The following is a 25700-nucleotide window of genomic DNA, read 5'->3' on the forward strand; positions in this document are numbered from 1 at the left end:
AATAGCCGACCAAAAAAAAAACAGCAATTCTTCCTCTCTTTGTCAGAAAAACATTGCTCGTTGAATATGTAAACTAAAGCACAAAATAAGAAGCAAATCTATTAAGAAACCAGATAAAACGATGCAGGGTTTTTTTTTTTCAAATAAATAATTTTTTTTTTTAAATCCAAATTTTTGGCTCCATGAGATTTCCTCAGGGTTATACAGATAATATTTATTTTTTATTTTTCATTGTTGAGATCTTACAGTGCTGCCAAAGATTGCCAATTTCTTCCGGTCTTGTTGAAGAAACTGTTTTTTAATATCAGATAGTTGTAATTAAATACACTGGTACATTTAACATTTTCTTAATGAATTTTCAAATTTTTAATTAAATAATGCAAAATTTCCACCGAGTTAAGAAGCATAATAATGCAAGTGCTGTCAAATCTGTCCCTCTTCATTGTCAGTTCAGAGATAAAATTGATTCTGAAATTTAGTTGTAAATGGCCTATTCTTATCCTTACAGCTCCTATCTCACAGAAGAGATACTGCTAAACTATATATCTATATAACAGAGGAGGGAAGAGAGGTCTTTCTTTGATGTTTACTGGGTTCTCTTTGCTGACTGACCATGATTCCCAAAGGAAGCTAAAAAAAGTTGTTAAGGGAACAGATCGAATCAGTGTGCCCTGCAAGCTGATTAGTCAATGTGTAGCCAAATTGCTTAGCAAGGACAGTGATTCCCAAGTGAAAATAAATCTTTAATTTATTTGTGACTAGCTGAGGTGCCTGGCATTGCCTAGGTGTTTGTAGGTGTGTGTGTAGGAAAAAAATTGGTATAAAGGCAACTGAAGAAGGAAAAGAATGTGAAAAAAAGGAAAAAAAAAAAAAGTATTAGTAGGCAGGTAGGCTCGAACCCGAAACCTTGAGGTGAAGTCAGAAAAGAAAGTGAAAGAAAACGTGACATATTACCGCTATGTTAAGAGGGCAGAGGAAGTGAAAATTGTTCAAATTAAACGATTAAAAAACGCAGGTGCATAACCAAATGCCTGCTTTTCTCGAGCGTTCAAATTTAACGAGGTCAAACATCACGCCATAGAGAAATGAAATCACACAGTTAATTCTGGCTTCAAGCCAGTTAAGCTTTACGCTTTCTTCTACCCTATTTGTTTGTTTCCCCAAGATGTTTGAGAAAATCAGCTCTCCACAAAAAGGGGAGTGTCCAAATGAATAGCAATTGCCTGATATGAAGAGTTTTCCCCACATTGATCAAAGCTGATTGCCTTTCTTGACGTCTCTGGCACAAGTGCCCCGTAGATGCATTTTTTTTTTTTTTTTTTTTTTTTTACAAAGGCATCACCACATTATCAAGGCCCAGAGGCCACTCAAGGATAAGGGTTAAAGAGTGTACAGTAGAAGTTGGTCAATATAGTAATCATTAGTAATGAAAATTTGGTAAATTTAATAACTTATATGGAACGGCTCATCAAGAACTTATTTACCTTAGACTTGAACACAACGATATTGTAGTCAGCCGGAAAGCAGGAAAACGGAAGACAATTCCACAGGCGTGCAGTTCTAAGAAAGAAGCTTTGTTCATGGAATCTATGTTTAGGTTTAGGCACAGATAAAGAGTGGGGGAAATTATTGATAGTGTTTACAGCTAGACGAGTGTTTCTTGTGAAAGTTTGGCGAGGGGGGACCATAGATTGAAGCTCAGTTGAACACTTTCCATGAAAATAACGATACATCAGAGACAAACTCGCAACATCTCTTCTGTGAGATAGAGGTTGTAAGGAGGAGAAAAGGACATCTCCTACGAGGCTACGAAGTCTATTTTGAACTCTATCAAGGCAGGACATTTGCTCCGGATTCAGTTTCGCTTTTATACGAAAAAGCCAAACAAACATGTGAGGGGAAGAAATAGCTTGAATTTTGTAAAAGTCACTCAAATAAAAGATAGAAAGATAGAGACGACCTTCTTTTGTAAATCTGAGATATTATAATCTAGGGAGTATATAAAAAGTTCTTAAACATAGTACCCCCCACCCCGAGTCCCCCCACCCAAGCCTTTGCTGGACATACAAAAACACGCGCGCCACTTTTGCCTTTTATACTATAGACTGCTACACATTTGACCGCTGAGCAAAGGAAGAATGATGTTAAATAAACAGAACAAGAACAAGAAGAAAAAATGGATATCATGTTTAGACTTAGGTTCAATACCAAGATGTCCTATTTTGTAGATGCAAATGAACATTGATGCTAAAAATCCAATTTTTAGAAAATCTTATCAGCGATTGGTTGGTAGTTGGGTTTGATGTCAACTTTGTTGGGTCATTTTCTGCAGCAACCACACATTTGTATACATATTAGCATGCCACCTGGCATTGCCCTATCATAAAATACTGTTAAATATATTTTAATTTTTGCAGATTTCTTATTTATTATTATAGAGCCAATTCTCTATTGATTATTATATTGTACTCAATATATAGTAATGATTTCAAAAGTTTAAGAAGAAAAATATGATTTGGTTGCCATCAGCTAGAATCAAAACCAAAACATTTAGCTCTCCGGCCATATTTGCTACCATATGATCTAAAGACAAATGGATATGAAAACTTAAAGAAAAAAAAAAAAATTAACACAGTTTAAAATATAAATGTATATTTGCACATACATAGAGGAGCACTTTAAATCGACTTAGGCCTGCCAAGTTCCAATTTTTCAATCTTGACCCCCTTAGCAGCTATTTTTGCAGGCTAAAAATCAAACTGAGTTTGTTCCACAGGTCCAAATTCCCTATATATCAAGTTTTAAGTCTGTAAACCAAAAATAGACAAAGTAGTTTGGCGGAGATTGTTCCCCAGACATACATAAAAATAAGATCAGTTTTATATATACACTAGCAGGCCGCCCGGTATTGCTAGGTCGTAAAATATGCATAAATTATATATTTTAATTAATGCAGAATTCTTGTTTACTATAAACCGAAATATTAAATGTAACATTAAATTCCTTTTAAAAAAATGAAGTAAAGAAAAAAATGGAAAGAAACTGAGGCGTGTATGCGAGTATTATATTTTTTCTAAACAGTTCACTTGTAAGTAACACAAAAAAATACTCAAGCTGAGATCAAAACCAAGACCTAAAGACAGTGAGTCAGTACAATAACCATTAGACCAACTTGTCACAATCTTTACAAAGTGTTTTCCAACCTACTTATTCTTAACATAAGGAAGCTATCATGTTTTACGTCTGCAAATGCGCAGTTGTGAAACAGTTGAAAAACAGATCAAAATCTGATCACACCCACGTACCAATTTTCAATTTTGACTCCTTAGCAATCCTTTTTTCCAGATGAAAATGGATTAAAAAGTTTTTCATATGTCTCAATGCCCTATATACAAAATTCAAGTCTATAAATCAAAAATTTGTTGACTATATAGGTTGAAAAGTGTCCTCTCTCTCACACATATTCTCACTTTTATATATATATATATATATATATATATATATATATATATATATTATTTATAAGTCAATTTTCTTTGCAGGCATGTACATTGTAAACAAATAGTCTGTAAATAATCATGTTTCTTGCATTCATATTTTGTAGCTGAATTTTATAGGGTTTGATAATAGTTCAGGAGACCAAAGTTCAATCCCCAGCCAAGTCATACCAAAAATAGTATTGGATGTCTCCTTACTAAACACTCTGCAGTACTTATATCGAGTAGGGACCATTTATCATTGACATATTCCGGGCATCCTACATAAACTCTCAAAAGGTACCAAATGAAAACTGTTTTTTTTTCTTGTGAAAACGCTAGCCAATTTTTAAGTAGGTGCTGAACAAAAGCTTTTGCATTTATTCTTACAGAAAACGATGACCAATGTTTAAAATGCTAACAAACAGTTAAAAAATAAGGAAAAAACATAATTATAACCAAAGACAGTTATTGTATGGTAATTTCAACGAAAAAAAGATATATGTGCTGAAATAACATTATTATACAAAAAGCCATTCTAAACATCGAGAGGAGGGAGCCAACAGTTTAATAAACAAAATATACTGTCAAAAATATTTAATCAATAAAAGATACAGTTTGCCAATTGTGGGATGCTGCGATTTCATTAGTTAAGCGTTTTTACACTTTCTAGTGGTTTACATAACCTGTTTAGAATATGCTGATGATAACGCAGCCCCTATTCTACATAGGTAACCCCTCCACATTATAAGGTGAGGATCAAGGGTAAGTGGATTAATCCAGAGAAGTGAGTGACACTCTCACTTGCATCTCTGTGTAGTAGACAATGAAAAGGGAACCTTTGGGTCGTCCTCGATTATAGTTGATTCATTTTATTTATTTGTTTTTAAAGTTCATTCTGAACCTTTAGATAAATTATAATATTTTGTCAGTTCAAAAATGTTCTCATGAGCTGTACACACCGTAAGCATTCCTAGATGCCTATAAAGAATACTAACTGTAATGTAAATGTGGAGTTCAACTTATAACAAAAACAATGGACTGCTAGAATGTAGAATTGTTTTTAATGGAAATCACTCCAGACAAGGCATGAAGTCACTTAATGTAAAAAAAAAATAACAAGAACACAAGATGATTGCTAAAAAGACAGGAGATATCTATTGACCTTTGTCTTGAAAAGACCAAAGCTATAGGTAGGAGAAAAACATTTAGCAGGAAGAGAGTTCTACAAGCCTGCAGTTTTTGGAAAGAAGCTATTGGAACAGGAAGCTGTATTACAATAAGGTATCAAAATAGTGACTTGATGGAGACCAGTAGACCAATGAGTCAAACGAGCTGGAATAAATGAAGCAGGAAATAGATCAAACAATTCTGAAAAACACATGCCATAATAGTATTTATAAAAAAGACTGAGACTAGCGACATCATGCCTGTGTGTGTGTGAGAGAGAGAGAGAGAGGGTGCAAAAAAGAAGAAAAAGTGTGCGTGTTTGGGGAGAGGGGGTCAATCAATTACAGATATGCTTCTGCACCTTATCAAGAACCCTCAAGTAGGATAAAGATTCAACAGCCGAGATAGGACAACAGTATTCCATACATGGTCTTATAATAGATTTGTAGAAATAGAGAATAGTTTCAAGTGTGAGAAAATGTTTAAAACCATAGAACTGTAACTTACATCAGAAAAGGATACCTTAATACGAGAAACCTAACAAATTCTATTTGAAAAATCATTGCCCCAAGCATTTTTGGCAAAAAATTCTCAATCTTTACTAATAAGAGTCGTATAATAGACCTTGCAATCCATCTTGCGTGTTCAAGTTCAATCCAGTTTGTTCCATAAAATCACTTTCACTCAGGATGTTGACAACCTTCGTGTGGTCCCTTCCATAAGTACCCAATGTCTTTCCAGAAAGAATTCTGACTAGAAAAATATCAGGGAAATGATTGCCAACAATGGAATTTAAATGATATAATGATGATAATCTACAATGTAATGTGTACATGCAAACAAATGGCTATCTTACACAATCTAATATACCTACAACAGATAAAAGAGTAAAAATAGTTGGATGCACGAGAAATGTATCTTACCTGTCGTAGATGTGGACCTTTCACTTATATTGCTGTATGAAGATGATTCCATATCAGAGTCATGTCCTGCAACTTTGTTACTCCTTAACAAAGAATAATACATTTCCTCACTCTCTTCAAAGTCATCTGATAATTAAAAGTAGCAATTTGTTAGTTATATACAAATTAAATAAAATTAATTTCATTTATTTTATATTAAATCAATAATAATAATTAATTTACAATATTTACCTATATCTCTACTTATATATAAAAAAGGCACTTTGTATGCGCACGTGTGTGTGTGTGTGTGTGTTTCCTATTGATGTAAAAACAGCTGGGCTGAATTTTTTGAAATTTCACACAAATGTATTTCATGTATCTGGGAGTGTTCTTGGATAGGTTTTGTATCAGAATGCCTTCAATAAGTATCAAAAATTGATTTTAAAAAAATCCGATTAAAGAAGGAACAGTTTGATTTTGAACAAAGTTAACATCCTGATACAGCCTAACATCACAAGTGTGTTTGAGAAGCTTTATCACCACACAAGCAAAAAGGGCCAAGCATATAACATCAACAGTAGGCTCTTTGATAAGGCAGGGTCATGTTTGAAATGAATATTTCTATTTAGAGCACAATTGAAGCATGATACTTGACTTTCACTTTTTAAACTTTAATTCCAGCCATAGTATAAAAATCATTTTATAAAATCAACAGAAGGTTCTCTACAGTGTAATGTAGACTACAATGTATTGTGAACTAAGTCACTGCAGGGCAATGTGTGAAGCTTCCTCCTGGTGCACCACCGAGGGTTCCCAACTAGAGTAGACAATCAATTGATTTGATTAAAAAATGGGCAATTTGACCGTTTTTGACGACAATAAAAGTATTGGCAGTGCGAAACATTCGTTGATCATCATCCGATTCCAAAAAAACGTCAGCTCTCCCTGCTATCATTAGTTAAATAAAATTAGTAGTGATTGGACGATTCAAATATTTTTCCTGATTCCGATGCAATTACTGATTCCATGCTAAATTCCCGATTCCAATACAATTACCAATTTCGATTCTTTATAAATCTCTAATAATTTAACTATAAGATTGTTATTTTCCCTGATTTCCCAACTATTTTTTCTTTTTCAATTTTGACCCCGGAGCAGTTATTTTTACTGGCTAAACACCAAATCGAATTTGTTCCACAGATCTAAATCCTCTATATATTAAGTTTCAAGTCTATATACCAAAAATTCAGAAAGGAGTTTGGTAGAGACCATTCCACACACACACACACACACACACAAGATCACTTTTATATATATATATATAGATATATTTAAATATATGTGTTACATATAGGGGGTTTCATTAAAACAGAGAGAGTCTTAGTGAGAGATGCTTAGAAAGAATCTTATTAGAGAGTTTGTCTTGAGAGAGATTTATTAAGAGGGATGTTGATGTACTCAGAGAGAGAGAGAAGTTGTAAGAGACTTTGTTCGTTTTATGAAGATTCATATTTATATTAAAACTGTTCATTCCTTAATTGTGTTGAATAAGAGAAGAAGAAGAAGCTCTTTGAGTGAGGACATAGTGTTCAGACAGTTCGGACATTGTGTAGACATGATGATGTTGAGACGTATATGTAAAGACATTTTATAATACACATATATAATACAATTTCACTTTACCTTTTCGTAAGAATCATAAAACAAGACGAGCTTTACAAAAAACACTTGATGGTTTATTTCGTCACATGGCCGTGTTTCCATCACCAAGAATTCAAAGTCTCACATTTTAGTTTCAACGTGACGTCTCGCTCCTAGACGACTGTCTCCCCCTGAGTTTTCTCACTGACTGACTAACTCTAAAGTTTTTTCTCTATTCCTAGAACTTTCTATTTTCCGTGACGTCATACACATGTTAAAACATGTGCCTTCTTTCATGTGTCCTGGACATACGTGTCCAAAACTTTTCCTATTTCTACAAAAGGAATTTTAACCTATATTCAATATGTTAAAAACATTATCTTATAAGTTGAATTCTTTCAATTTAAAATTTCATAACAACTTGAGAGTTCACATTCTTTCCTTGAAATATTTATCTATATTCTAAACAAATGTTTGTTTTACATTTTTAAATTCTCACACGTAATCTATTTCTAAACTAAATTACGAGGTTCGAATTTGTCTATTGCTATTTCATTTTCATTTTAAACTAAATTCTCCATTTTTATACTTACATGAAAAGGGGACAGCCCTTATCATGTAACATATGTGCATGTGCTAGAACTTTTCATCCGAAATGCTACCCAATAATACACAATGCAGAAAATATACACAATTAGAATTGAGTATAATAAAACCAATCCTCCAATAAGAAACTATAAAAAATAAATTAATTAATGAACGTTCATTTTTCAAAGGAATATGCAAATTAGTTAACCTACATGAAGTCGCTTGCATATCCATGACTGAGTATATTAAGTTCGTTTAAATAATTTTTAAATAGAAAAAGTAGTCTTTTAATATCAATGTCAGTGCGACAAATATATCAACTTTATAGATGTATAGATTTTATTAAAATATCAAGAAGCAAGTGAAAACATTGATAAAAGATAATTTTTTTCTCATCATTTTTGATGAAGAATATATGCTAGTATTATAAATGCTTTGTTTTTCATGGTCATCAATTCATCTATAAACTCAAGTCAGCCAGTCAACAGCTAATATGAAGCATTTTGAAAAAAAGTCACCTAAAAATGAATATCAGCAAGGGGAATAACTCATCTAAATCGAAGTATATAATAGGAGTTATCTAAAACCATCTAAATCGAAGTATATAATAGGAGTTATCTAAAACTGTACAAATAAATGAAATTTAAACCTAAAATAATTTACCTTCATGGCAAGCAATATCGCTAAGATACAGCTAGTAACTTAACTAGCAAAGTCCCGACCTTAGTATTTGACCTTGACCTTGAAGAATAGTGTGCATCATCCCACGGTCAGAGATCATCATCAAGTTAAGTTTGGTCATGATCGGTTCAGTGGTGTAGGCTACTATTTTATAAATATTTTGTTTTTTGAATCAATTAATCCATGAATTCAAGTCAGTGTGAAGAATGAATTTTAAGTGAGTGGTTTACATGTGAGAATCCCAATAAAGCCACAGGCAGAATATCCAACAACTATTTTAGTTAACTTTTTACTTCAATTACCTGCTTCCTGCATGCCAACCATCGCTTCATCTGACATATCTGATTGCGTTAAATTATTATCTTTCACGTAGGTACATTTGAGATGCTTTTGTAACTGATCTTCAACCCGCAAATAGTCCATCTGTTTCATTGGTTTATCTGTCATTCGACAAGGACGTGTTGGGCTGCCCATAGAAGAAGCTAAACAAAAAAAAAAATGAAGAAAAAAACAAATAGAAAAAATTAAATCAAAAAATTAAAATACTACAATTATAAGTTCAGAAAACTGTTTTCGCTATGAATTTACTTTTACAACCACTGAAAATTTCAATCATTTCAGTAAAAATTTTCATGTGACTTCTAAATATCTTCAATTATTTATTATCTCTGCCAAGGAGGTTATGTTTTCAGTCAAATACATACCTCCGATAAACCTGCTTAGCAACAAAATAACACCCCTTCACTGTCTTGTTAATCTTTCCTAGGCATGGCCCCAAATAGAGGCTCCTTACGTCCAAGTGGTAATATGCCTTGTTAGGGATGAACATGAGTAAAAAAAAAAGTTTGTTACTATGTTTGTTTATTTGTTTGTGTACAGCCAAACATCCACATTGCTTGACTAAATGTCATCAAACTTGATTAAAATATCAATCATGGTCAAACTTAAAACTGATTTCATTTTGAGATATCTATGTCATGGTAATGTTCATGGAAAAGATGAAAGTCACACTTTTAGCAATAACTTTGGTTCTGTTAATACTAGAGACTTACTACATAGTACATATTGAAACCAATGAAGTCCCACGTTATAGAATGGAATTTTAACTTCTGATTTTTCCCAATTTTATGTTTGGATCTGATGATCAAGATAAAAAAAAATGCAAAATTTAGATCAAATGAATTTGAAACACCTCAAAATCGTCAATGACCAAACGAATACATTTTGTCCTAACACAGATTTTTTAAATTTTTACTTCCACTTGGATCCTAAGCAATAAATATATACTTTATAATTTTTCCATCACAGATTTTTATTAAAGAAAAAAGTTTTGTTATAAAAAAGAAGTTTAATTTATAAAACGTGTTTATAATTAAAAAATATTCATACAAGATATGTAAGACAAGGCAAAATAGTTTTGATTAAAAAAGAAAGTTTTACAAGAAAAATAATAGGCAAGTATATGCGATTTTGTTTGTTTATTTTTTGTAAGTAAAATGATGTATCTGTTAAATATGTTTTATTATACATTTTGCTTACAGAAAAAAATCTTTAATGTTTTTTAATATACCCCTTTTTTAACATAAATATTAGAATAGTTTGAATTTTAAAAAAGTTTTGAATATTCCAGGTTCAATGTCAACATTACAAATGTCTGTATTTAAAAAATGCATAATTTTATTTAAAATCACGTTTTGTTATATGCACATCTTTAATTTGAAAAACAAAAAAACAAAAACTAAGTAAATCTCTTTTTTAAAACTTCCTACCCGGATGAAGCTATTTATAGCGAAATATATTGGACTTACAACAACAATAAAAGTAAATAAAATGATTTTATCATTATTTCTGACATTTTCAAGCTTTCAAATTTCTCATTTATATAAATATACAGGGTGATCCCAAAAAAAACAAAAGCTAAATGGAGGCCATCTAGAACATATGCTGTAGAACGGAGAAAAAAAAGGCCAAAGACCCTAGTGTTTTGATGTGATGTTTTGAATATAATAAACTAGTTATGACCAAAGTTTCATTTCATTCAGACAAAGCACTAAGAAACGGGGCTTAATTAGAGTTCGGACCCGTTTTTTTATGGTCACCCAGTACATATAGATATATATATATATGAAGGAGGTGGAACAATTGTATATAGCCACACTGGTGATTTTTGGTTAAGATCAAATATATATATGTGGATATTAGAATAATATTTATTAAAAAAAAATTATTATTTAAAGTTAAAGGCAAGCACTCTGGAGAAAAATATGAAAAAATTACTAAGCTATAGTGCACAGTTTTTTTTTCTCTTGGAAATGGAACCCTCTTTGAGATTTATTATGTTTTTAATAATAAAAAGAAATCACTTCTCTCTCATTTCATATAGCTATCACAATGGCCCTATTGATTAGTGCCTTGGATCTTGACAATCAATGGTGACTGAGATCAGTGTTCAAAGTTTGAATAATGTGACTATCAGAACAGTTGTATGTAGCCACACTGATGATTCTTAGTGAAGATGAAACATATAGATTCATGTGATTATTAAAATAATATCTATAAAAAAATAATTGTATATAACTGACAAAAAGTCTATATTTCAAATTTCAAGATGTTGTTCATCTTACCATTTATTTCTTTCAGCATGTTAAAATGTTCAATTCTTGACAGCACCTGTTTCATAGCACAGAATCATTCATGTGTGTGTGTGTGTGTGTAATGGATACTCTCATCGATTTAGATGCATGAGATCTGCCACAACAACTAAGTAATCCACACTGATGATTGGTGAAGTCTTTGTGTAAAACCAATCACACTTTTTGGTACATCTGCTAATTTCAGTCGGTGCAATTTTTTTTTTTTTTACATGGAAGTCACCATTTATCAAGAAGCCACTCGAGGATAAGGGTTACAAGAGAAAGAGAGCAGACAGTAGATCTCAGGTTTTATATCAGAGTTTTCCTTCTCCTTGATTTATGTCTTAACCAAGACTAGGAATGCATCTCTCTCCAGTGATGTATGTTTTTTATTTTACAGCCTCAAAATATTAACTTAGTCCATTACAATTGTTTCTGCAGACAGAGGAATCCCCTGTCTGTTTCTTCAGAAGGTAAAAGTCAAAATGAGAAGGGAAGAGGATATGCTTTTTGGGGGGGCATGTGTGGATATTAAGAAAACAAGAGAAATATAGAGATAGAAAAATATAATTATCCAAAAAAATATATTTATATAAAAAAAGATGCGATAGAAAGAATGAAAAGGAAAGAGAAGGAAAGAAAGAAGCATAGATATGCACCATGGACAAAATCAGTTGAATTAAAAAAGTGATGGGTGTGGGTTAACGTATTTGAAATGATTTTGTGCATGTCATCAGGGCAGACATTTTGGGGGGTGGGAGAGGTTTATATAACATGAAAAGTTTTTCTGGGATATTCATCACTGCTGCAATGTCCCATCTCTTCTTTCGTTATATAAATATATATTTTTTTGATAATTATATTTTTCTATCTCTATATTTCTCTATTTTTCTTAATATCCACACGTGTCCCAAAAAAACATATCCTCTTCCCTTCTCATTTTTTACTTTTATCTTCTGAAGAAACAGAGAATTCTTTTGTCTACAGAAACAATTGTAATGAACTAAGTTAATATTTTGAGGTTGTAAAATAAAAACATTTAGCTCTACTAATGTATTGAGCACTTTTGATCCTGCTTTTTACCACTTATACATATGTCTAAGTGTATATATATATATATATATATATATATATACTAGCATGAGTGCCCGGCGTTGCCTGGGTATTTGGAGGTGTATGTAGAGCAAAAAAAAAAAAGCGGTAATTTTTTTTTAACTTTGACCCCTATTATCATTTAATATTAAAATTAAAATTTATTGTTTTGGGCTCAAATCAAGTTATTAAGTTAGATCCATGTCCAAGGAACATATATCTAAAATTTCAAGTGTGTAGACCCAAAATTGTCGGAGGAGTTTGGTAGAGTTCTCAAAGGTCAAATCGTTGAACTTTGACCCCTTAATCGCCAAATTTCTGGCCAAAAACTGATCACATCGATTTTCCCAAATCTCAGTATCCTGTATATCAAATTTCGAGTCTGTAGACTAAAAATTGACAGAGTTATTGCGTAGGGAAATATACACACACAGACACACACACAGACACACACTTTCATTTTTATAGATATATAGATATATGTACAGCATAATCATGTTTGACACACCAGTTCCCATTAGATCACTGAAGTTAAGTTGGATCTGGAAATGGGTGACCATTTAGATATACCAGGTGCTGTATGTGCCCTCCACATTCCAACATTGTTTTCAGTCCTCCTGGATTTCTTCTTACCACTGGAATTAAGCAGTGCTGATTCAGAAGTGTGGTTAGAGATTGCACAACCCTTGCTTCACAATTACATGCACAGTCATCCTCACAGTAGGTATCCATTGTCACTCGAGACTAAACGGCAATGATGATGATAATATAATGAAGATAATAAACTAAGGAAAATCAACTCACCTGGATTAGTAAAGCAACCCAAAATATCCAGTAGAATGTGAACTTGGCGAGGACACATTAAGATATCCAAGGCACCAATTTGTACATCAATCTCCAACTAAAAATCAACAATAAATAATAATAATAATAATAACAACAACCATTATCATGAAAGAGATAGAAAAACAAAGAAAATATGCAAAAATTTCCAGAGAACTGAAAGGAATTTGAAACACAAAGAAAATATAATACCAATAATTGTAGGAGCAGTAGGAACAGTCCCAAAAACCTTGGAAAAAAAAACTAGGAAAAATTGGAATCAAGGGGTAATTGATATTATATAGCAGACGGTAATGATGAAAAGAGACAAAATCTTAAGGTAAATCCTTGAATGCAGAAACTAGCCCACATAAATTTCAAACCAGCCATATGGTTAAGTAAAGTAAGTATAAGTAAAACAAAAAAATATGGAAGGAACACATGGAACCATGAAAACTGGAACCACAAAATTGTAAGTAACTACCCCCTCTCCAAAAAAATGGTGTTACAGCAAATAGATGTGTCATTGAATTCCTGGCAAAAGTTCATTGTGAATGGTAGTGACTATGTAGAAAATAAATTCTAAAACATAAAAAGGGTGCTTGTTTTAATGATACCACTCTTGTCTTCATAGCTCTTCAACTTTTTAAGTTAAAAAAATAGGAGGCTTTACTTTCGGAACAACCCTTGTAATAATAATATGTTGCGATAACGAAAATTCATTTGCAAATGGTATCAAAAGTGTTGGAAAATACTGGAAATCTGGAGAGACTTGTTGTCACGCAGACTCCAGGAAAGACCACAAGTTGTTCTCCAAAAGAATTCTTTCATGATAGCCTTTGTAAAACTAGTGAGTGAAGAAGAAGAAGAAGAAGAAGAAGAAGAAGAAGAAGAAGAAGAAAAAGAATTGATGATAATGATGATGATAATAATAATAATAATAATAATAATAATAATAATTGATGATGATGATGATGATGATGATGATGATGTACATTTGTTTTCAACTAGCATACAATAAATTTTAACAGGTTCGTTTTATGCAATTTTGTCCAAAGTAAGAATATTTTTAATAATATTTTCAAAACATTCACATATTTTTTTAAAATTAAATATGAATGATTAACTTCTAGGCAAAACAAGTTTATTCTTACATTACTTAGATTTTTCAGACTCTTGTTCTCATCTATTGTCACAACGTATTGGCCAATGTAACCTCTGACCTTCTTCAGGTGCATCTTGTAAAACTCCAGAAGCAGTACGGAATTTCAAATGGAACCATTTATTTAATCCATTTGGGTTGTTTGCTCTCATTCCATCAGCCATGACTAGGTAGAGGTCTTAAGTAATTTGTAATTATATTCTTAATATCATCTACACTGAGAATTGAACTTTCAACCTCGAAAAGATTGTCACTTAGAACTCATTATTACTTAGCACTTATATTTGTTCTTCACACATGTTCTTCATATCTCATTTCCTCTTTCTCTATGATTTTCACTGCAATTTGTCACACCAAAATATTTGCAACCAGAGAAAATTAAGAGAAAAAGTGTGTAGGAGGAGAAGTCTGCCATCTACAAAACAAAAGCAAAATATTTGGTTCTTATCCAGACTTCAATCTAATTTAAAAAAAATAAAAAACAACAAAAATACAGAAAAATCTTTATGATGTACATACCCGTCACGGAACAAAACTGTCATATTCCAAAATCATGTAAATTGATCAAGTAGTCTTTTTTATAAGGAAGCAATATATTGTGTTTTGATCTGCCATGTTTAATAAAGGGAGACAACTCAATTCGAATTACTGAGATTTTAAAATCAGCCTAGTAATACGTACAGTACACTATAAATTGCCAAAACTCATAAAAAATAATGTTTATATTAAAAAAAAAAAATACTTGATCAATTTATGTGATTTTTGGAATATGATATTGTAATTCCGTGACTGGTATGTACATCATAAAGATTTTTTTGTATTTTTGTTTTTTGATTAGGTTAAACTTTGGACTTGTACCAAATTTCCCTTTTTAATTTTCCATAAAGTGAAATCCTTTTATTTTGCAGACATTAGAAATAATTTTCTTTCATGAAATTCTAAATTTAGTTGTGAATAATAGAGTAATAGTCAAAATTTTGTGATCAGGTTTGAAAAAACTTGCACTTCAAACAAAAAAAATATATATTCTTCTAATTAAGAAAAAGTATATACTTTCTAATTTGAACTTTAACCATTAAGTCCCATGGTATCAAATTTTTTACTACCGAGTTGGAACTTGGTTTAATAACTAAACACAGGTTAAAATATACAAATTGAAAGGAAAAAGTTATTTATTTTATTAAGAAAGTGAAATATTGAGTCTCCTGTAAATAGGACAATGGATACATGTGATATATTTTAGAAATCAAGAGGCTATACATTTAAGATAAAATATATACATTATGGTAAGGCGCAAAGTAGTTCACACAAAAAGTTACATTGCACCTTTGGCAATAAGTCAGTGGCTTACTATTATAAAACTCATTTATATAAGTTCATATATCAAACAAATAGAATTTTAGCAAATTTAACAAGAATTTTTAAGAGGGTTCCAACAATTTGGAGAGAAGTTGACAAATATAGATGAATTTTATCCTTTCTTCAGAGTAATTATGCAATATACTATTATATATTATCTTATAGATTTTAAAAAGAAATTATTTGGTGTCCTATTTATAGGGGCATATAGTTCTCTCCCACTAAAAAAACTGTGACACTAGTGGGATTGTAAAGGTCAGTGCTTAGAGAAGGAATCCTCTGACTGTGCAAAAGATGCTTGCGCAGCCCCATCAGCATGCCTGGGAGGGTGGACCTCCTACAACTGCACAGAACCAACATCACACCATAATCAACAATCAACAATCAACAGATCATTACAAGAATGGTCTAATTTCTCTTGATTTTGAGGGCCAAGGATAAAAATCCCTAGCCTAGTTATAAGATAGTGGGATCTATATTACTGTTTTTTTTTTCATTATTGAAATGTTCTAAATTGAGCTTCAATCTGTGGTCTCTCCTTGCAAGACATTCACAGCAAGAACTTGTCTTTCTATCACATCTGAAAAGATCTTTTCTTTCTATCTCTGTGTGCCTGGGGTAAGGCAGAATGCTTATGAATAGAGTTTCTTCCCAAGAATTTCTAATCAGTGGAACACATTACCATTAGACTAATTCTCACTACTACAACAACTAAAAAGAACTTTCCTTTCTTCTTCCACGTGCCTAACATCAAGTGGAGTTTCCATGAACAGTTTCTTTCCAAGTACTTCCCATCAATGGAATGCACTACCATAGAACTGTTTCCCTTTAGGTTACAACATGACCATCTTCAACTCCAATAACAACAAATAATAGTCTTAAACGTTCCCTCATAAGTAATCAAACTTTGTTCATTGAATCTAGCATTGACAATCTTTTCATAATATTCTTCATCATTCAACTGACAATCCATTTATTTCATTTACTTTTATCCTTAAGTCATTTTTGGATTTTCTCTTTGATTGTATTTACCTTTGGTCCACTAACTGCTTCATTCTGTTTCATCTTCATCTTGACTTCACTTGTTCCAGACAGAGCTGCAATCTGAATGGGGGGTACACGGAGAGAGTTCATGGTAGAGAATGAGGTTGGCTGCTGGGTCATCACATCTGGGCTTGCGGGATTTGACTTTGTAAGAGGAGGTGAACTGTGGGCAGATTCAAAAAGCTGCACAAGGTAAAACAAAAATCAACCGTAATTATAAAGCCGACATAAATATCCACTCTCCTAAACATATACACACAGGTTTTATAATAAAAAAGAAAATAAATTGATGAGAACAAAATTTTAAAATTGCTGGTAAAAGGAGATTCATTTGAGAAAAAATTGCCTCCTTAGAAGATCATTCAACTGAAAGTTAAATTATTAATCAAGTGATCAGTAAAAAAAAAAAAAAAATGTCAACATTAACTTCAATCATAAATCAATGTTCAAAAGTTTGTAAGATATTTCCTTTAAAGACATTTCTTTTTTTGGGGGGAGTGGGGTGTTTATTTAGAATTACACTTAATTAAAACAAACCAAAAATAGAGAAAAATCTATTTGGTTGGAGAATAAGGATGTTATATTCCAAAAATCACAAATTGATTAAGCATTTTTTAATAGAAAAAAATGATTTTTTTTACAATTTTTAGCAATTTTAAAAGTAAATTGCATTAAATACAAGATTGATTTTTGATTCTAACATAATCAATCATAGACTACCACAATCAATCAATATATAGAAGCTTACATGACTGATATTTATGTATGTGTGAGCAAGTTAAGGGAGGGGTGCCAGAAAGGATCAAATACATCATTGCTCAATCTGGGGAAGGTCTATTTGCAGGTGCGAATCAACAAAACCTTATGGCCATCTCAGACAGTTGTATTTTGTAGCGAGAGATACCGCCTAACCAGACTGCATTTTGCATTGAATGTGGTACCACAAATCATGAAGATCTTTGTAAGTACTGTATTATACCAGGACATGACATTTACATCAATGGAGATGTCAAGTCAGCAACACACATCCAAAGAAAATTGGCAGAGTTTGTCTTGAAGTGCAAAGACTCGAAGCAGTTTGGAGATGGAGCATGCATGCTGAGCCTGAACTTCAGCAGAGAGGATACCATCCTATGATGGAGATAGAGAAACAGCATCCATGAAGTTCTTACAAAACAGACTATCATTTTCCTTGTGTGGAAAATTCATGTGGCAATGGGTTCAATAAAATGCAAGTTGAATGCGATAAATAACTTGATGGAATGATCAATTGAATGTTTGCAAAAAACATTGAAAGATCAACGCACAAGGATTCAGCCTGAGAAACAAACATATAGGTCAACATCAGTTCAGTGGCATTGGTAGTCCTATTGCTTGTTTGTTTGTTTTATGGCATATTAACCTTTTTCAGGTAATTTAATGTTTAATCAAATTACATATATAATGTCTTTAGATCTTTATATTTTTGTATATAGATCAAATGCTTTTAAAAAGTTCATTATAATCTTGACTTTATTATTTTGAAAAAGTTCCTTCATTGTACTTGCTTTGGAGAACATTTCTCTTATAGCAGTCAGATTAATGCATTCAGTAAGAATATGTTTGATTGTACATGTCGGCTGGTGTGCATGGCACATTGTCTTCAAGCAAGTAGGAATGGAGTACTGCTGTCACATCTGGGCAGGAGCTGCTAAAAACAGCCTATCCTGCCTTGACAGAGTACAACATAGGCTTTGTGGCTTAGTGGGGGATGCCCTTTTCTCTTCCCTGCAATCTCTCTCCCACAGGAGAGACGTTGCAAGCCTGTCTTTGTTGTAGCGTTACTTCCATAGCAAGTGCTCGTCTGAGTTCCAATCCCTGGTCCCCCCTCGCCAATCTTTCACAAAAAACATCCGTCTAGCTGAAACCATTGTCAAAAATCAAAAATTTTCCCCACTCTTTATCTGTACCAAAACTAAAACGTAGATTCCATGAACAAAGCTTCTTTCTTAGAAATGCATGCCTATGGAACTCTGTTCCGTTTGCCTGTTTCCCACCTGACTACAACCTGGATGTCTTCAAGTCCAACATAAACAAATTCCTGATGAACCGCCCCCTTAAGTAAGACACTTTATCAAATCTCAACACTAACGTATTGTACATGCACTAACCCTTATACCTGAGTGGCTTCTGGGCCTTGATAAGTGGTGATCATCTTGTAAAACAAACAAAAAAATACAAAAAACATAGATATCCAGGCATCAAAAGAACACTGTATTTTGTGAGATGTGTAAACTAAACAGTGGCCAAATCAGCAGGCAAACAAATCATCAAGTATTGTGATACGTGTCAGTTAATTGACCCAGAACCAGCACGATGGCAAAAAGTATGACTGGAAGCGAGTGACGCATGGGAAACAGTAAAAATGGATATCACCCATTATGATGGCCACTTTCTTAGTCTCATCGATTATGGATCCACCCATTGCACAACAAGACTTGGCAAGCATCATTCGACAACTATTGCTAAAGGGGAGCATTACATGAGATTTTGGTTAATAACAACCCAACATTTTTCAGTCAATGAGTCAAATAGTTTTTGTAAGAATTGAGAGTTTAACTGTGGCTACAATGCATGTATACATACCATCAAGCAATGATATTGTGGAAAGAAGCCATCTCAGCACAAGGAGGATTGCTCCCAGGAAAAAGTGCTCCATTAGAGAAGCAATGTACAGGTACAATGTTACACCGACAGATAGTGTATCACACATGCAAATGCTATCTACATGTACGAAGCTAGAGTAAAATGAATTAACCGTGTGTAGTCACTTGATGATAAGACAAATGGTCTATATTATGTGGGAGATAATGTCTGGGTAAAATTGCCAAGCTGTCGATGTATGACCAAATTCAAGTAAGTGACTGGTGTAATCAGTCAGCAATCTGCCCTGGTTGATGGAGTCCTATATCATGTATGCAATCTCTGCCCTGCTTTGGAGGGAGACCATTCAACCACTGAGGAAAATGATGAAGAAAGAAGTAACAAATCGTCTATTAATTTGTAGCGATAGTGATCCTCACAAGAATGGAGCCACAAAATTTGGAAGCGGAAACTTCAGATGATACGGAAGCAGAACCTAGGGTACATGTCTTACTTTGAAGAGCATGCATCAAGAGGCTACAACCACTCTGTATCTTGGGAAGTGTAGCAGCCACCATGCGAGTCCACAAGGAAAAAGTGAGGGTTGTGCCATGTGTCAACCGTCGAGGATTGACCCTAGAGCATTCCGCTTGCAAGATAGAATCTTGTATTTTTGTCGATAATGAGAGTTTACTTATATAAATGAGCATTCTTTTGGATGGGAAAATTCTCATGGAGATAAAAAGAGGAGGAATTTTCTTCCCGGAAGAGAGTAGATTTGCTATATAAAGGCAATTTTAAAATTTTATATCATTAAAAAACTTTTCAGATATTTATTTAATCTATAAACCTAGACATGTTCATTCTCCTGTCTATATTTAGATATCTTATAGTCATTGAGTGTTAAGAAGCCGAACCAGGAACCGAGTTCACAATCACGAGTTAGTTTTGATTACTTTAACAAATACTAGATCAAAATGAGGACACCAATGAGACTTTAAATACTTCAGTGCAGGAGAAGGCGTTTATTCACAATGCATTGCTTAGCTACAATCAAAAGGTTTTAACATTCTCTACAAACCTGCGTTGATGAATCACTGGAGCTACTTCGTGAAATGTCACATTTATCAGATGAGATTGTCGAATATTCCTCAACATGGAATGTAACACCCGACAATTTGAAATTCTTACAAGCAATTGCAGAAGGTTCCCATTTTTTCCTGCCGGAAGCATCTGTGGTCACACTTTCATTGACAGCCATGTCATCAAAAAAATCCATTCTAAAGTTAATAAACAAAAAAAAAAAAGAAAGAAAATGAAAGAATCGTTTTACATCCAATTGTATCTTCGATTAGGGTTTTATTTTTTGAAAAATAAATAAATGAAGAAGTTTTAGATCAAATTGTATTTGAAATCAAAGTAGTGTTTCTTTTTTATTTAAATAAAAATAAAATAACGCAGATATCTTGTTATTCCTATAAATGTTATTCAGATAAATATTAAGGCTCATTCTAAAACGAAAAGTACACTTCTTTGTTATTACTTTTATTACTCATAATTCAAAAATATTTCTTGTCTTTGACTTTTGATGATTTAAAAAAGTTTCTAATCTTTAAATTTCAATAGAACCCCAGGATACAGCATTAAAAGTTAGTAACAAAATACAGTACAGTATATAATACACATGTATATAATCAAATAACATTATAAATAACACCATAAGGTGGTGCAAATACCATAAACAGGGGCTGGAACAACATCATATTCCACACCGTAACCTGAAAAAAAAAAACGTATCCTAGGGCCACCGTATCCCAGGGTTCTACTGTAATTCAAAAGAGTTTCTATTCTTTAAATATTAATAATCTTAAAGAGTTTCTATTCTTTGGCTTTGAAATATTTGCATTAACACAAGCAGTTTTAAGTTTTTTTTTGTTGTTTAAAGTGAAATGGAGGGGGAGGTATTAAAAAAAAGAAAGAAAGTGTTATAGAGTAAACTGATATATCTACTTCAGAAATAATGGACCTACCCAGAGACTATAAATATAGTTAAATCTAACACATTATTGGATAGCAATTTGTGGCAGTTATGACTCCCAAGAACCATGACTGTACTTCTATAACATACTTGAGTGAAAAAATTTTTCTTTTTAATCATACCACTGGATTTCTTGATTTTTACCGCGTGCAAGGCTACAACATAAGGGTAGAGACAGAAAAAGGAGAAAGAAGAAAACAATGGAGGGTGGGTAGAGGTTGTCTTAAATTTTTCTCATTGTTTTTCTCCATTAGAAACAGCATACCTCATTAGTTGCAGATTAGAGTGGAATAATTTCAGTGATATTATATAAATACTTAACTTTCTCTTGTGTGATGGGAATTTGATGTTTATTAGTATGCATTTAATATTATTTAATGTGTTGTAATTGGTTGAAATGTTTGGCTATTTGAAAGTAAGCTATTTTTTCGTTGTCATCTTTGGTTTAACGCTCGTGTTACATACTGGCATGTGTTGGACAACTTTTAGAAATTTATTTCTAAACCAACCTATCTCTGCCCAGGTCTTTATTTATCCCTTGTTCTCTCAAGCCCATTTTATCACTCCTTCCTTCCTCTGCCAACTAACCGAGTTACCTCAACTGTTTTATATATACTTACCCAAGAACATTCAGCATGACCATACCAACCAAAGTCTCCTGCACACATTTCCCTATACTGTTCAGATTTAATCATTAGATCCAAGCCTGCCTTTAACTCATATTACACATCTATCATATCATTCACATATCATTTATCTCTATGCAACACACATGTCCCTCAACTCTCACTGGCCAGGTTTAACTTCCATAGATCATCACACTGCTTATACATAGTTGATAAACTCTTGCTTGACAGTGGTAATGCTTTGCTGGTTAGCAATGGCAGACATTTGTCTGGTATTAAGTTTGTTGCTATTAAATCTGATTATAAAGGCTAATTTTGTTTTGTTTATATGTCTGTTATTTGGAAATTTTGTGCTAATGATATAACATTGAGGTTTTCACATGTAAGGTGTGAGAGTTGTATATTTGGATGTATAATGATGCGGAAAATTTAATTATTGCTTTTATTGAAAAGGGATGACTTCTGAGAAACACCTTTGCATCATAAAATAAGAGGAAAGATGGCGTTTACAGAAATCATTATGGTTCTATTCGTAGGAACCTGTGACTTGACTTGACTTATCTTAGTAGCATTCACCCAGGATGGGTTGAGCTGGCTCTTCCCATAAAACACAATGCATCCCGAATTAATACAGACCATAAAACACACAGCATCCCGAATGAATACAGACCACAGTAGCCAAGATAGTTACGATCAGCCAGTCCCAATATAACAGAGTGCGAACATCAAGGAAGAAGGAAAGAAAAAAGATTATAAAAGACAGAAGTGGACGTTTTGCACACGTGGGCTGAGAGCAACAGGGAAAGACATATTCGTAACATGGCCGGACAAAAACAGAGTATCACATGTTCAAAACAGCAGAGTCTTGTTAAGCACATTATTTTTGTACAAGAGATAAGGTGTTATGCTGGTAGTACCTGTAAATAAATGTCTGTTGTTTCAACTGAAAAAAAAAGGAGTCAAGTTTTTTTCTTATCTTGATTTCTTTACAACTGTCTGCATACGTTACACCAAGACCGGCACTGAACACTGTAGATCTGTGGGCCGGCGGTAGATTCAACGTCAACTTTGAAGGTGTGTAACCATGTTTTCAGCTCACCTCCTGGGCATCTTCACCAATCTTGGAGTGGTTCTGGAGATATTGCTTCATAGATGAACTTTTCTGTATTGCGGTGTGCACTGTGGCCAAACCAACAAAGTCTCCTCTTGATGAAGGGGGATAATCATGCATTGGATCAAAAAAATATAAGAACATATGATCAAATAAGATACAATATTTAGAAGTGGATGAGACTGAGGACATTTCTTTATTCCTGCTGTAAAGTAATCTTACTTACCGTTGTATCCTCATCTCTAGCCGTAGTCTTTGGTTATTCGAGTCCTTTACCAAATGGTCTAAGCAGATGGAAATATCATTTATGCTTACTTTTACACGTGATAATACTGAAATTAAAAAGAAAAACAATAAGATCAAATCAAATTTATTGGCATAAAAAAAAATTGCAAAGCGCAACAAGCCATGTAAAATGATAGTAGATATTTACATCTATATTCATTATCTTAATATTTGTTCAAGGGTACTTTGAACTAGGATGTATTAGGCATCGTCACAACTTCTTCTGACAAGCTGTTCCATGGAGCAAAAACACAAAGAATGCTGTCATTCTTCTGCTAAGATGAAAACAACAATAGCACATCTTCTGAAAGCGCCCAGACTTAAACTTAAAGAGTTCTTGTATACTGCAATGCATACAGCAATCAAAGTGATCCATTGCTTTCTGTTTGCAGCTAGATCCACAGCATCCCTTCAGTTTCTTCCCATCGCAAGCAATTCTCTCTCAATTATTTTCTTCCATTTTTGGTCTTCCTCTTTTTCTTTATGCACAAAAGGTCTACTGAAAGATTTGGTTAGTACTTCTCTCTAGAACCAATCTAAGGGCACATATCATTTATTGATTTTGAAAGCCATGTTGATTGAGTAAGCTTCTGTGTTGAATACAGAAGTGTTATTTGAGAGATGTTTTGTACCAGTCGGGGATATGTCTTCGACAATCAGTCCAACAGTGACTTTGTTGCTGCTTGGCTGAAGTAGGTTTCTGTTCAGTCCTAGGCATTCCATCTTCCCAGACTTTACCTTCTCTATGGGAAAGTTTATTGCTAATCACCTGAGGCCCTTTACTCGGGAATGCTGAAGGGGCTCTTCAGGCCAGAGTGCACTATCCTAATGTGCTAGCTTTTCAAAACTACACTTGACCTTGTGTTTAACCTTATAGAGAGGATGTAAATAAAATACTGCAGCACTATTATTTCTTCCAATTTAGAAAGCTATGCAAGTGTCTAAGATATCTTTCCTTATAATTCTCTAATTTCTCCTGGAAAATTAGTAGATGGGTTTTATTTTTGTAGAATTGGTAGAGAGTTAAATTTGTTTCAGATTCTTATGGTTTATAGTGGAATATCTTGTCTTATAGCATCACACACATATTCCAGCATGTCTCCCATATTAATGATTAATCAGTTTTAATGACTTTCTATTTGGCAGTTTAAATGCTTCCAAATTTCTTTCAAATTTTGATAGGGTCACAAAGTAATTCATTATGTTATTTTTCGTTCAATTATTAACAAATGATCAAAATGGCTGACTTAATTTTCTTTTCATCCTCTGTAGACGTAAAACTAAAGAGAATTTCCATGTGTAAAGTTTCTTTCCAAAAACTACTCATCTGTGGAACATAATACCATTATTAATTTAACTAAATTTTATTAAGGTAATGTTCCTTTAACCATCATCCATAAAACGATTGGATGAAAATTGCTGACAAAACTTTCAATGTTTTAATTAAATGAAGATTTGCTAAGAATTTATAAGTAAATTTTAATTTATTTGGATTCATCAGACTACTGTTCTTATCTTGAGTGTCATTTTCACAATGTTTTGGTTGATGTAACCTTCGATCTTCTTTAGGTGTATCTTGTTGAACTCAGGAATGTTTCTGTCAAACTCGGGAATTTGGACGAAATTTTGAATGGAGCCCTTTATTTATTTCACAGATATTTTTTTGGACCAAGTAAAGAATAGATACCCTATAGCAGACGACACCGCCTGGCAGTGACAAGCGCACATTTCAACTAACACCGGTGATTCGACCTTGACATTAGCACAAGCACATGGCGTCTGTTGTTTGTAAACACGTCAAATAGCAAACATGCTCGAATATTCGCCAGCAATTTTCTTTTTTTTAAATATATTTACAAAACTTTTCAAGATCTAAAAGAAAAAATATATATTTACAAAATATTTTTTTTAAGTAAGTAACAAAACGAACATATTTAAATAAATGGGTGCCTTTCTGTTTCGGATTTTTGCAACCAAGATTGATTTTTATGTACTGTGTCGAATAAATCCGAAACAGAAAGACACCCATTTATTTAAATACGTTCGTTTTGTTACTTACTTAAAAAAAAATGTTTTGTAAATATATATTTTTTCTTTTAAATCTTCAAAAGTTTTGTAAATATATTTAAAAAAAAAAATTGTTGGCGAATATTCGAGCATGTTTGCTATTTGACGTGTTTACAAACAACAGACGCTATGTGCTTGTGCCAATGTCAAGGTCGAATCACCGGTGTTAGTTGAAATGTGCGATTGTCACCACCAGGTGTCGTCGTCGTCTGCTACAGGGTATCTATTCTTTACTTGATCCATTTTTTTTTTAAATTTTAAATCAATTTGCATTCATTTCTTTAAATTAACCTGTTGTATAGACTTGATATTTTGGACATTTAAAGAAAAGACTGATGGTACAAGTATGTTCAACAATTTAATGAAGTGGAGCAATCA

The 25700-nt window shown here is 32.9% G+C and overlaps 1 protein-coding gene across 1 annotated transcript in view; it reads right to left on the reverse strand.

The window, feature by feature from the left end:
- Positions 1-25700, reverse strand: part of LOC145294017 (autophagy-related protein 2 homolog B-like) — a 252530-nt gene that overhangs the window by 172812 nt on the left and 54018 nt on the right. Inside the window, exons 4-9 of the mRNA XM_080140978.1 lie at positions 23197-23302; positions 20277-20475; positions 16562-16756; positions 12991-13087; positions 8764-8943; positions 5570-5695 (exon numbers count right to left, since the gene is read on the reverse strand). Of these exons, the coding sequence (XP_079997104.1) occupies positions 5570-5695; positions 8764-8943; positions 12991-13087; positions 16562-16756; positions 20277-20475; positions 23197-23302 (903 nt within the window). The remainder of the gene's footprint in view (positions 1-5569; positions 5696-8763; positions 8944-12990; positions 13088-16561; positions 16757-20276; positions 20476-23196; positions 23303-25700) is intronic.

This window comes from Euprymna scolopes, chromosome 15 (assembly GCF_053919585.1).
Source record: "Euprymna scolopes isolate OS-2025 chromosome 15, ASM5391958v1, whole genome shotgun sequence".
NCBI lineage: Eukaryota > Metazoa > Mollusca > Cephalopoda > Sepiida > Sepiolidae > Euprymna > Euprymna scolopes.